The 12698-nt window shown below is 38.3% G+C and overlaps 2 protein-coding genes and 1 long non-coding RNA gene across 8 annotated transcripts in view; 1 reads left to right on the plus strand and 2 right to left on the minus strand.

Annotated features, from left to right (window-relative positions):
* rbm27 (RNA binding motif protein 27) overlaps positions 1–3835 on the minus strand; it is a 40430-nt gene extending 36595 nt beyond the window's left edge. For 3 of the 5 annotated variants that reach the window (XM_039650247.2, XM_089123442.1, XM_089123441.1), the window contains exons 1-4: positions 3645–3835; positions 3016–3134; positions 2781–2899; positions 2478–2557 (exon numbers count right to left, since the gene is read on the minus strand). In XM_039650247.2, coding sequence (XP_039506181.2) covers positions 2478–2557; positions 2781–2899; positions 3016–3134; positions 3645–3715 — 389 coding nt within the window. In that variant the 5' untranslated portion in view covers positions 3716–3835. The remainder of the gene's footprint in view (positions 1–2477; positions 2558–2780; positions 2900–3015; positions 3135–3644) is intronic. The other 2 variants (XM_089123443.1, XM_039650245.2) reach the window with 1 other exon arrangement.
* Positions 3836–6303: 2468 nt separating this feature from the next.
* On the plus strand, positions 6304–6890 carry LOC120461895 (uncharacterized). Its single transcript, XR_005618269.2, has 3 exons — positions 6304–6484; positions 6634–6723; positions 6838–6890. It is a non-coding gene; the product is annotated as an uncharacterized LOC120461895 (long non-coding RNA).
* Positions 6891–7363: 473 nt separating this feature from the next.
* Positions 7364–12698, minus strand: part of lars1b (leucyl-tRNA synthetase 1b) — a 44297-nt gene continuing 38962 nt past the window's right edge. For both annotated transcript variants that reach the window (XM_089123957.1, XM_089123956.1), the window contains 5 exons: positions 11717–11827; positions 11165–11269; positions 10573–10668; positions 10117–10249; positions 7364–8037 (listed from right to left, as the gene is read on the minus strand). In XM_089123957.1, coding sequence (XP_088980083.1) covers positions 7835–8037; positions 10117–10249; positions 10573–10668; positions 11165–11269; positions 11717–11827 — 648 coding nt within the window. In that variant the 3' untranslated portion in view covers positions 7364–7834. The remainder of the gene's footprint in view (positions 8038–10116; positions 10250–10572; positions 10669–11164; positions 11270–11716; positions 11828–12698) is intronic.

A 12698-nucleotide genomic window follows, 5' to 3' on the forward strand; every position in this document is an offset into this window, starting at 1 on the left:
TACTGTTCGTTTTCTCACACAAACCGCTCGTTTCGTGTCTTAGGCCATCAATCCTAAGTCCTTAAATCATGTTTAATTTGGACTTCTCTGTGCATGCTCTTTGAGGTGGTGACCATAGACCTGCATTATAACTAACAGCCAAGAACGGTTTGACCTAAAAATATCAAAATTGAAACTACTGCGGAAACAAAGACACCTACATCTTGGATGCCCTTGATGTAAGCTAAAACATACCAAAAATTAATTTCAAAGTGAACTATCCCTTTAAAGCACTGTTTTTGAAGGGCGTAAGACCAAGCCTATGATTCAATCTGGACATATATAACTAAGAAAAATTAGATAACCCTCAGATGTCATGTCCATAATTTATAGCAAAACATCTAGTATTAATTAGATCTCAAACAGATTCGAGATTCATTAAAATAAGTTATTACTCAACTGAGTTTGTGACATCATTTACCAACGTGGTTGAACGACCAATTGTGGGCAACAGTCGTTACTAGCAAGCTGATTTCTTCTTCTATGCTAGTGAAGCAGCGAGTTATGGTGTTGAACAGGAAAAACACCCCAAAGTGCCTCTGATAACCGCTGCCCACCGTCAAAAGCACCTACAATGGACACGCGAGCATCAGAACTGGACCTTGGAGCAGCGGAAGAAGGTGTCTGGTCTGATGAGTCCTGTTTTCTTTTACATCACGTGGACAATGTTCTGAATCAGGCCATCCAAGTGGACATGTTCCACCTTTCTTTCTACACATTGTAGCAGATACAAAGACAATGGTGCTCCTTGGTGGAAATGTTTGTGGTGGAATGGTTTGAGGAATAGGAGTTAAAGATGTTGCCCTGGCCTCCAAACTTCGCAACCTACAAGACTTGAAGGATCTCCTGCTAACGTCTTGATGCCAGAAACCACAAATCACCCTCAGGGCTCTTGTATGGCTCGTTTCCACTGAGTGGTACAGTACGGTACAGTTCGGTACGCAATTATTTGCATTTCCACTGTCAAAAGTTGTGAATGGTACCAAAAAGCCGAACCGTACCACTTTTTGGGTACCCTTCCATTGGGGTACCTAGCGCAATTAAAGGGTACTAAAAGGTGGAGCTAGACTCACTGCAGAACGGTGATTGGTGGACGGAGTATCGTCACTCGCGCGTGCTACAAGGGCATTAGAAGTATACAGTTGAAATACAATTCTGTTATTGTGTCACGAAATGTAGTTTTAAGAGTTTTTCAGGCAAGAATGTAGTTTTTTAAAGCTCAAATCTGTGGTTTTTTTATAGATTTATGATAATTTGAAGATCCATTCCAAGCAATCGTGTCCCCCGCCTGGAACAGCCTTTCCTCTGCGAGTCGTTCTGATGTTTGCCTCTGACTCTGACGTCTCTGTTAGTGTTTAAACATGAGATATAGTTCGTCTAACAGGTGATCTTTGGTCTCGTGAATCAATAATTCGTTCCCTGGCCAATAGTTTTGGCAGAAGGCTAAGTGAAGTTTCATATCTTTGAGCGCTGAATTTGTATTTGACTGACTGAATTGTTTCTTTATGTTATAAAGATTTACTATATAGCTTTTTGTACCTTTTACTTATACTTTTATAATTGCTATTATTGATAAAACTCAAATTCAACAAAAAGAGATTTTTTTATTTTATTAAAAGATCATTTGCAATGTTGTTTATTGCAACATTTGTACCAATGCAATATATGCAATACATTACATATTGCCTGGAATACGTTTAATATTTTTAAATTTAAACGAAAAGAGGCAGGGTTGTGCCTTATATTTAGTTATGTTATAAATATAACGTTACATGCATGCAGTGAATATAATCAAGGCGTCGCCTGAACCACATTTGTGTGCTTATAATGTTTAAAATCTATTGAAATGAAATCGAAAAGAAGCAGAGTGGTGTTTTATAACATATTTCTTTTTGTTGTTGCGAAAAATGTTCATACAGAGATAACCAGAGTAGTAGATCGTTCAAGAACGCGCTGTTCCAACTGTGCCTACTTGGGTATTGAGAAACGCCTAATGCCAGCGTTTGTTTCTTGTGACAAACATGCCGAGAAGCAAGAACAAGATCTGCTGTCTGTCATCCATTGTTGTTTACTATGTCGCTTTCTTCGTGCGAAAATGACGTCGATCGAGCAAACACCAAGCCTATCAAGTAAGGGTACTGTTGGCGGTGTACCTCAGTGGAAACGAGCCAGTAAAGTCCATGCCTCAGTGGTTCGGTGCGGTTTTAGCAGCACGTGCAGGACCATATAAGCATATTAGGTAGGGGGTCATTATGTTTTGGCTCATCTGTGAGTGTATATATAAAATATGTGCACTAAAAAGCAAAATAAGACAAACCAGACAGACAACTGAGAATGTTTAACACCCACACAAAACAGAACCGGTAACCTTTAGATTATATGAAGAACATTACGTCAACACAAACGATAGAATAAGGATGCGGATCTTGGAAACCAACCTTGATTCATTGAAGTCTGGGCGATTCCTCAATGGGCTTCTTCTTCTTCTGTTATCCCTATCGTCTTCGACATGAACAGGCTGAAAACAAATGTTATTGTATTAATATTAACACTTTATTTATGCATTTGCACTAGGAACTGGAAGCTGCCGTGATTATTAAGGTGTTTGATAGGAAAACAAAAACGTGAATAACATTGTGCTTTGGAAACAGAGAACGAATTAACCAAAAGTAGTTTGTTGTAATAGTAAGAAAGAAAGCAATGAGCCTGACTGTTGATGGACATGACAGAAGTGATTTTACCTCTTCCTTCTCCTCAAGCTTCTGCACTGGGATTTTACTTTCTTCTTTAGCAGCTGGATTTCCCAAATAATTTTTGGTGGTTAGACATTCAAAGAGTTTATCAACAAACCCTGTTGTCTCTATAAAAGAAGAAAAATGAATTGACACAGTAAATACAAGAAAGGTCCTGACTTCACTAATAACTGCATACTTATGTACACAGAATATCAAGGATGTGAAGACTTTTTGTCCATACCTTTCTGAAGAAACACGTCCAACTGATCCGCACACAATGCTCGGAGTTCTTTCTCTGGTTTATCCTTCTTTACTAACGCCACAACATAGTTCGCCAGTGCAGATGGGTCAGCATCACATCTGTAAAAGATATAAGGTTCATTTGTGTAAATGCAAACTACATTTAATCCAACAGTCAAATATATCCATGCAGGTGAAACAACAATTAGCCAAGAGGTCTGCTAGGGTTCACTGAGATCAAATTGGCAGCTAAAACAAGAACCACCAAGCAAACTCACACTGACTGATCATTCCTGCCAAGGCTCTAAAACTAAAATAACTTGTGCCTGATACTGTTTTGGCCAGTCTATGAGAACTATCAGGCTGTTTTGATGACCACCCCTCTCAGCCAGCAAACCCTATTAGCATAGCTTCCAGCTACATGCTTCTAACAAGAAGCTGTGTTAGATTTCTGAACACTACGAGCTTATAAATGAATAGAACATAATTGAACTGTCACATACACGTAAAATCAAAGGAAACGGTATCTGTTTCCAGCGCGGATAAGTAATAGGAATTCCAGCTAATGGGTTAGCATGTTAGCAGCGCAAGTTAGCTCCACTGCTTCAAATATCACTGTTCATCACTTACATGGGTTCAAGAAGTTTAGCAAGCCAGGATTTCAGAGCGTCAACATTTTCTATAATCATCCTGACGCGCATATGATTAATACTGATAAAAGGTTGGGTGTTTATGCGCAACTCTAACTAGCATCGTCTAATAACACACTGGGCCTTCTGTATTCACTGGCACGTCGGACAGGCTGCTGGAGGATCTCGGCAACGTCACGGGAAAACGTCACACAACGCAACCGCGGCAGCCAATCACAGACAAGCTTTACTTGCTATTTTGCATACCACATTAACCGACACCCACTTTTCATTCGAATACTGTTCAATATGTCTATGTGACAGACACTGCTAATAAAGATGCTGTCGCCATGTGTGTCAATAATGTTAATCAAACATCAGAAAGAAAGTAATTTAACGTTACTGTATTTGACTGAATTACTTTTGCAAAATTAACAAGAATGAATGTTGAATTTATAGTGAAAACCATGAAGGCTATTGTATATTTGATTACTTACTTACTTTATATAATATAATATTATTCAGTGCTTAAAGTTTTTCATAAGTCGATTTATTGTGCCTTTGTTCTATTTTAATTTGTGACTCCAATTGTCATCATAAGCTTGAGATTATTTTCTTAAGCTACTATTATTTTTTGGTGATATTGAAATTGGTCACAATAATTATGAAATTTTAGTCGCAATACATTTTGATATGATAAAAAAAATCGTGTTAAAAATAACATAACTTAACTGTGAAGTATATCATAGATGGATAAAATGACTCGGATAATAATATAACATTTAGCTCATGTAGTTGGGGACCTAAAGTGGTGGGGGGGCCCTGCAGTAACTCATTGCCCCGGGGCCCAGTGAGCTCTTAATACGGCCCTGCGGGTGTGTGATGATGTGGGGATATTTTAATTCCAAAGGCCAAGGGAACTTTATCAGGATGCATATTATCCTGGATCCATGAAATAACTGGCTTTTAAAAATAAAAATCTGCCTGACTCTATGGGAATTTAACATAGGGGTGCCCAGACTTATGCACCCTGTATTTTAAGGAAAAACATTTATTTATTTATGATACATTATTCATTCACAAAGAAAATCTGTGTCCTTAAAGGTTGGAGTTTTCCTCATTTTTCTAATTAAGGCATTAAGATCAATATCCAAAAGATGATTTTTTATTCCTCTTTTTAGGCAACTTTAGCATGGGTGCCAAAACTTATTCATACCACTGTATATATAAAAGAAACAGTTTTTGATGTGTGAAATTTGCTTCCACTGATTGTTCTCCGGGCATCATGTCATCATCAGCTTTGTCCCTCTTTGAGGTCAATGTGGAGCGCTGGTAGAGAGTCGTTGAGTCTGAGCAGCAGAGGCTCGTACTGCGTGGAATGGAGGAGGAGTGGCGATGGATCAGAGAGCTCAAACCAACAGGACAGTTGCAGCGACTCCTGTTTGTCCAGGTCCCACAGCCTGGAACCCAGTTAACAATTTTTGGTTCCCAGAACGTTCCCAGAACGTTCCCTATTGGTTACCTAGGAAAGTTTTCTTTACGTTAATAGAACGTTCCCTTTAGGTTAGGGGAACGTTCCGGGAACGTTCCCGGAACGTTCTCTTTAGGTTATTTAAAAAAAAAAACCTACAGAGAACGTTCTTAGAACGTTCTTATTTGGTTCCCAAAAAAATAACCAAATGGGAACCATATGGGAACGTTAGGGGAACGTTCTGTGTTTACTGCTTGCTGTGCCCTCCACTGCCCGGGCAAGTTCTTGTCGAGCCAACAGAGACTTCAAATGGTCGAACTGCTCAGGGTGCCATGGAGGCTTCTCCTGTGAACAAGAGCTCAACAGGTGAGGCTGAAATAAGGCTGGGCAGAGTCAAGTCTACAGAGAGACATTTTGCTTTTTCACGTTAATGTCCGGTCACATTTACTGTTGCTCAGCAAAATGATTAATATTTTAATTGGACATTCGTCTAACATTTTCAAAACATTCAAAAGTAACATTCCCATAATGAAAAATGCTAAAAATAGAGTTCTTTTTACAAAGAAAAACAATATTTTTAACCAGTTTACATTTTTTGAAATAACATTTTCATAATTTAATGGAAACGTTAGCAAAACGTTCTCAATAAGCGATGAACTTGATGGTATTTGCTCTGTCTGACACACACCAGAAACACACGCACTGAAAGCCGCTTTTGAGCAAACGATCCAGAATAGAATTCTATTTCTATTGCTCTTGAATTGTCAAATACACACAAAATTGTCAAAGGGGCTGTCGAGCCGAGTATTACAGAGTCAGTTGTATATAAATAAGACTTTGCTATGCATTTAATAAAAGTCAATGTATAATCTAATGTAAATATAGATATGATCTTTGCCATTACCAGAACTGAGACACGTGCCAGAGTTGAGCAAATGAAGCCTGGAAATGTATGTTTTCTTTAAAAAAAAAAAAAGAATAACTATATAGTGATATTTGTGAAATAAAATGACTATTAACATCGTGAAATAAGATTTTGGGAAATGTATGGAGGCATTAAGCAGAAGTCAGACGGGTAGAGTTTTCACTACTTTGGATTTGTTGCATTACAGATAATAATTTAAACAGTGAAATGTAAATGATAGTTGTTTTGAATTGTTTTTTCTTCATTTCAGGATCTAGGAAGAAATGAAGGGGTTGTTTCCTCTACAGGCTCTGGAAGGCTGTGAAGTGTGTTTTCTGCTGCTGTTGCCACTGTAGTGCAGTGAACGTTGTGGAGCCTTTTGTTCCTCCAGCAGATCTGGAGCCGGAGCCTGATCCTGATCCACAATCTCCTGCTCCTGATCACTCCGGCGTCAAGACAAATAATGGTAGGCCTACAGTACATCGCCACTCATTATTCCAAACAGTATTATCTTGTTTTCCACTACAAATAAGGCTTGTTTTCAGAGAACATTAATATTATTTACCTCTTTATATTATTATCAAGCAAACTAATATTTTTCTGTTTGTTTTTCAGAGTCCTTTGAGTCATACCGTTATAAAGATCATTGGATCCGGAGGATTTGGCAGGGTGTACCAGGGAACACGCAAATTTGATGGCAAAAAGGTCAATCTCACCAAATTGTACACACATTTTGCTCTTGCATGCATCAAAACATATTTAAAACAATTCACAGATGGTTTAATACTTAGTACTTGAATACTATTATTGTTTTTGCAGGTTGCCATCAAGCGGATCCGCAAGATTGACAACAATCGCTATCTTATTATTGTAAGTTGGCCAAAAGCTGAAATATGTATTGGGTTGTTTAAGTGCAGATTACTATTAGATAAGATTACTTATCTAAAAAGACCAAAGAAATATACATTTAAAAATGAAGCGTTTTCTTCTTTCAGATTTTTACCCTGCTAACCTTCTGTCTGCTACTTTTCACCAGCCTGGGCATCCCAAAGAGTAATAGTTCATGTGTATTGAGTTTACATGGTATTGAGCTTGATGGGGCTAGAAATGTAAATGTAATTAAAAACAATGCTGTCACTGCCACTGTGTTGGCAGAAAAATCAAGCCTTTATTTGTAAAAGGAAGCACAACATAAAAAAAAAAAAAAAAATCAAAAAGTGCATAAAGGATTATAGAAAAAACAAAGAGCTTATTCTAAACTCAATGACAAACCAAATAGGCCTACTTACTTCACCCTATATAAACCATTAACATTTAATGAATAATGGACACATCTGTATTCAGAGACATTCAAGGAAACAAATGTAAATTTTATTCGTTTTCATTGAATACATGTCATTTAACAGGGAGAAAACTGTGCTTTCTTAATGTTTTAAAGTGAAAAGACAGTTGGTTCACAACTTATTGTCTTTTCAAACACCTTATACTAGGCTTCAGCCACTGACGTATGCAAACAATTTAAAATTCAGGACGTGAAAAGAGACAGAAATAAACATTATAAACGTACAACAATACCTTCAAATGTCATTTGCAGGGACCTCGAAATATGACTCATCAGACTAAGTGAATTAATTGTTCAGATCCTCTTGGTCTTTTACTTAATAAAAAGCTAGATAACAAATATGAATCAATAATGTATGTTATACAAATACAAATCATCTAGCGCCTCGGGATTCATTGTGAATGTGGACAACATTGTTTACAGATGCATGTCAGATTCAGACGAGAGAAACAAATATAACGGTTTCAGATGTCGCTAGACCAGGTAGATTAAAGTGTCCCCGATGTCCATTTTCAGGCCGTTATCGCTCAAATGAACTTTGTTTTCTTGCAGGTCGATGTGGAAGACTGAACTGTTTGAGATGGGCAGTTTCCCCTCCTCTTCCTTCCCCAAAACTGGGATTCTCCGCGGTCCGAGCTGAGGGTCCTCAAAACGCATAAGCTTCACTTTGGATAAATCTGCAATTTTTTAACAACAGCGTTAATACTAAAATAAATGGAAACATGATCAGCAAGACTTTACCAAGTAAGGCTTGTTCCTCGATCAACATATCACAACATTCCTGTTCAAAGATTTAGTCCTAACCATATCCCTACCCATAACTTCTCCCTAAAATCAGAGGGGTGAATAAAACGGACTTAGAAGCGTAACTTGATTTAAACATAGACTTGTCCCTCAAATCTGATTGGTTTATTGTAAGGCCATCCTTAAAAATATTTTGGTTTGCAGTAACAGCAAATTTTTTTTTAAAAAGGGTCGGTAGGTAGGTCTATATTTTTTTTTTTTCAGGATTCAGTGTAAAAAAAAAAGTAAATTAAAAAAAAAAAAAATTGCATATTGTGACGTCACTGACTGGGTCTTCAAACTATGCATCCACCGCTAGGTGTTAATGCAACCTACAACCGGTTACGTTTTAGGCCAGTCACAAAATGAATAAAATATTTGTTATGCAGCAGTGTGCTGGCTCTCTTTTTTTTCATATACATGAGATATATGCAAAAACAAGTACAAACACATGGTGAAACAAAGAATACAATTAAACAAAGATACAAATTAGCCTATATACACAGTGCTTTATTTCAGGAAGGTCTAAAATTAGCTACTTTTCAGTTAAGTCTGTCGCTCTGTCTGAAAAGAAATTTAATTTAGTAATCAAATGTAAAATGACACTGCATAGTTTATCATAGTTAGATTAATGCTTATTAAAGTTTAAGTTATTCATTCAAGAGATGTGAGGGATTTTCTCTGCCTTTTGTTGTTTGATTCGCATCACTGACTCAATCGTCACATGTTTATTAGACTACTGGCCCTTTAAGACCGAATGCAGAACTCTACTGTGATAGATGTCTGATGCCCCATCATTTTCTCCCAACTATTTACGTCCAATTAAGACATAAACTGTGTTTAAATGAATCTCAGAGCAGGTCATTTTATATTTTATGTATATTTGATGGTTTAGATGCGCACATGAAGCCCCAAATGAGGCTATAGCCTATCTTGTCTCGTTTTAGTGCACTTCGGAGCGCGCGTCGCCTTTTGAACAGCGTCTCTTGCGCAGACTTTTGTGCTTTTAATAGCTCTTCTAATGATTGAACGCGTCCGCAGTTTAGCAACAGTACAGACTGCATTTTACAACAATCACCGATCGTGCTGATTCTGACGGTACGTTTGGGTTTTAGGAAGAAATGACAGCGCAACGCTGTGAAGGGAAGGAAGTTGCGCTAGACAGAATGCGTCTGTAATGGTTTCATCTCAAATATCTTTTTATAATCTTTGAAATCGGAAATCTAAAATACAATTAGAATAATATCCCAGATCTAAAGTGTAGGTAACCATGTCCTCATTGTCACTCATTAAGCAGGGCTGTAATGCTGTGTGCGCTGTGGCTCCGGGTGAGAGATCGCTCTCTCTTCTGGACTGCGAATAGCAAAATTGCATCACAGACAAATTGTTTAATATTATTATTATATATAGAAATGGTTGATATTCACCCCCGTTGCCCGTTTAATACCGGGTTTACCAAGCGGGAACACTGAATGAAACTAAGCGAACGTAAGCTACAAGCCATACAGACAGTGTGACACGGGTAAACCAATCGTGTAAACATAATCAGATGACGATGACGCCACGGGTTTTTATTTAAAAGAAAGAACGTAGCCTACGTTTATAGACATAAGCAACTTTCACAATACTAACTAAAATATCATTTTATTGAATTTGAATTAGTCGTTTGAAGAGTAAAAATAAAATAAAAATCGGTCGGTCTGAAGGCAAGTTACAACCGGCAAGTCGGTCGGACTAAAAGGAAAAAAAAATAAAAAATTGGGTCGGCCCAAAATTGACAGGGTCGGTCGGGTTACGGCAAACAAGAATATTTTTAAGGGTGGCCTAATGTTGTTCCAGGATCAACAGAGATGTCAATCCAGGAACGTTGTGTACATGGGGAAATCAGGTTCAGTGTTTGGATATTTTCAAATGTTGCTTGTTGCCTTGAATATCTCAATAGTTTCATGAAACCTTTGCTAAGTAAGCTTTACCCTTGATGGCTCTGTTGACTCGTGACAGTCTGCGGATGATGCTGTCTTTGCTGTCTCCCTGTCGGATGTCGATCTTGGTGGAGAACAGGCCGTTGGCTGGCTGAGGGTTCAGCAGTGAGACTGACACTCCAGGCTACAGGAGAAACAGAGGTCACAGCTGAAGATGATGCATTTATGGATGATACATTATACAGTATATAGCGCTTTCACAGATCCAATGGCCACCAAAGCGCTTTACATTTTGCCTCACATTCACCCATTCATAAACTCACTCACACAATGACGAACCAACACGCTGTACACTACACTACACCACAGTGAGCTGAATGTAAGAAGCATTACCCATGCACAGCGTACTTCTAAAATTAGCCTGTCTCTAGCTGCATGAAGCACAGGCCAGATCAACCATTAAAAGAGAGAGAGAGAGAATAGGGCCTCAGTGGCTCTCATCATCACCTCAGATCTGAAGACACAGAACGGTTTCCCAGGGCAACAGTCCTCCTTTACTTTGTCATCCGCTTCAGAGGCGAATACAACGTCTATCTGATCCAACTGACGGAGGAGACGGAGAGGGAGAGAGGGGTTAGAGAGAAACAACTAACAATGAGATCAGGCCTAAAGTCAACTAATAATAGTGCTCACTGCATTCAACACTGCGCTTTGGTTGGGTGTTGAAAAAACAAACAAAAAAAACACCTTTGCTATGTATTTTTAGAGTAAAAGACAATATTCAAAGGGAAATTACATGAGGTGGGGCTTGTTTTTATTGAGCAGGAACTTTCTGGACTGTGATGATTGGATAATATAATTTGCCCCGCCCACACGGCCTTGATTACATCAGCAGACATGAAAAGTTGTTTGAGAGGCAGAAAACATTTTGAATTATTTTTTTTGTTTGCGCTGATGAGACAAGTCCAGGGAGATTCATTAAGCCATACATTAAGTTAATATCGATTTTGTATTTAAGTGTTTGAAAGTAAGGGTCTTTCTTTTGGTTTTGTAGAAACTGTACATTTAGTTGGCTTAACAAGTAGTTGTGCGCTATTACCTCGAGAGAATTAGTCAAATAAACGATGTTCTCCAGTAAGACGGTGCGCTCGTCAAACTCCAGCTCTAGATCAAGAACCCTGGGCCCCATTTTCTCTAGGCTGTCCTGGAAATACACAGAAGCAGGACACATTTTAATGCTTTTTATGACACATTTGGTTCAATAATATTCTGGAAGTTATTCAACTAGCATATGTTCAGCAGCAAAACAAGGTTTAACAGTTTGCATAATTAAGACTCATTATATATACATATACAGTGTGTATAAAATACACACACAATATTATACTGTCGGGTAAATCCATCCATCCATCCATCCATCAATTATTGGGTTCGTTAACATTAAGAAAATTAAACAATAGAATTGATATATCGCTTATTTCACTTGTTTCAACCTTACTGCTTAATACTGTATTGTTTTAATAATGTATTATTAATTGTGTAAAGTGTTTGGCTGAATTGAAAACAATATTGTGGGCTTACAGTATTCCAATAATAATCTAAAACCCTGTTTTTTTCAAGACCGTATTCAAGTACCAGAATTCTCTTCTACCTTTATCATGGCTACAAAGGGCATCACTCTCTTCATGTACTTCTTGAGCTCCGGCATGGCACCCAGCTCTGTGGCGATGACCTTATTGTCAGGTAGAGCTCCACTGTTGCTCTGGAAATGAAAATGGGAAAGAATAGCCATTAGATTCACGGCTCAGGTCAAGATTTAACCCTCTAAATTCAACACTGGCATTAAAATAGAACTGGAGAAATGATCAGATAGTTGCATATCCAAATACAGCATAATAATACAGCACATAATATTCACCATTATTACACGGCTCTGTGGAATACTTGATTATGATAAAAAACAGATTGATCCATATTATTTTAGCTAAAAGATTATTAGGAACACCATACTAATACTGTGTTTGACCCCCTTTCACCTTAATTCTACGTGGCATTGATTCAACAAGGTGCTGAAAGCATTCTTTAGAAATGTTGGCCCATATTGATAGGATCGCATCTTGCAGTTGATGGAGATTTGTGGGATGCACATCCAGGGCACGAAGCTCCCGTTCCACCACATCCCAAAGATGCTCTATTGGGTTGAGATCTGGTGACTGTGGGGGCCATTTTAGTACAGTCAACTCGTTGTCATGTTCAAGAAACCAATTTGAAATGATTCAAGCTTTGTGACATGGTGCATTATCCTGCCGGAAGTAGCCATCAGAGGATGGGCACATGATGGCCATAAAGGGATGGACATGGTCAGAAACAATGCTCAGGTAGGCCGTGGCATTTAAACGATGCCCAATTGGCACTAAGGGGCCTAAAGTGTGCCAAGAAAACATCCCCCACACCATTACACCACCACCACCAGCCTGCACAGTGGTAACAAGGCATGATGGATCCATGTTCTCATTCTGTTTACGCCAAATTCTGACTCTACCATCTGAATGTCTCAACAGAAATCGAGACTCATCAGACCAGGCAACATTTTCCAGTCTTCAACTGTCCAGTTTTGGTGAGCTCTTGCAAAT

This window comes from Pimephales promelas, chromosome 19 (assembly GCF_988280905.1).
Source record: "Pimephales promelas chromosome 19, fPimPro1.hap1.1, whole genome shotgun sequence".
NCBI lineage: Eukaryota > Metazoa > Chordata > Actinopteri > Cypriniformes > Leuciscidae > Pimephales > Pimephales promelas.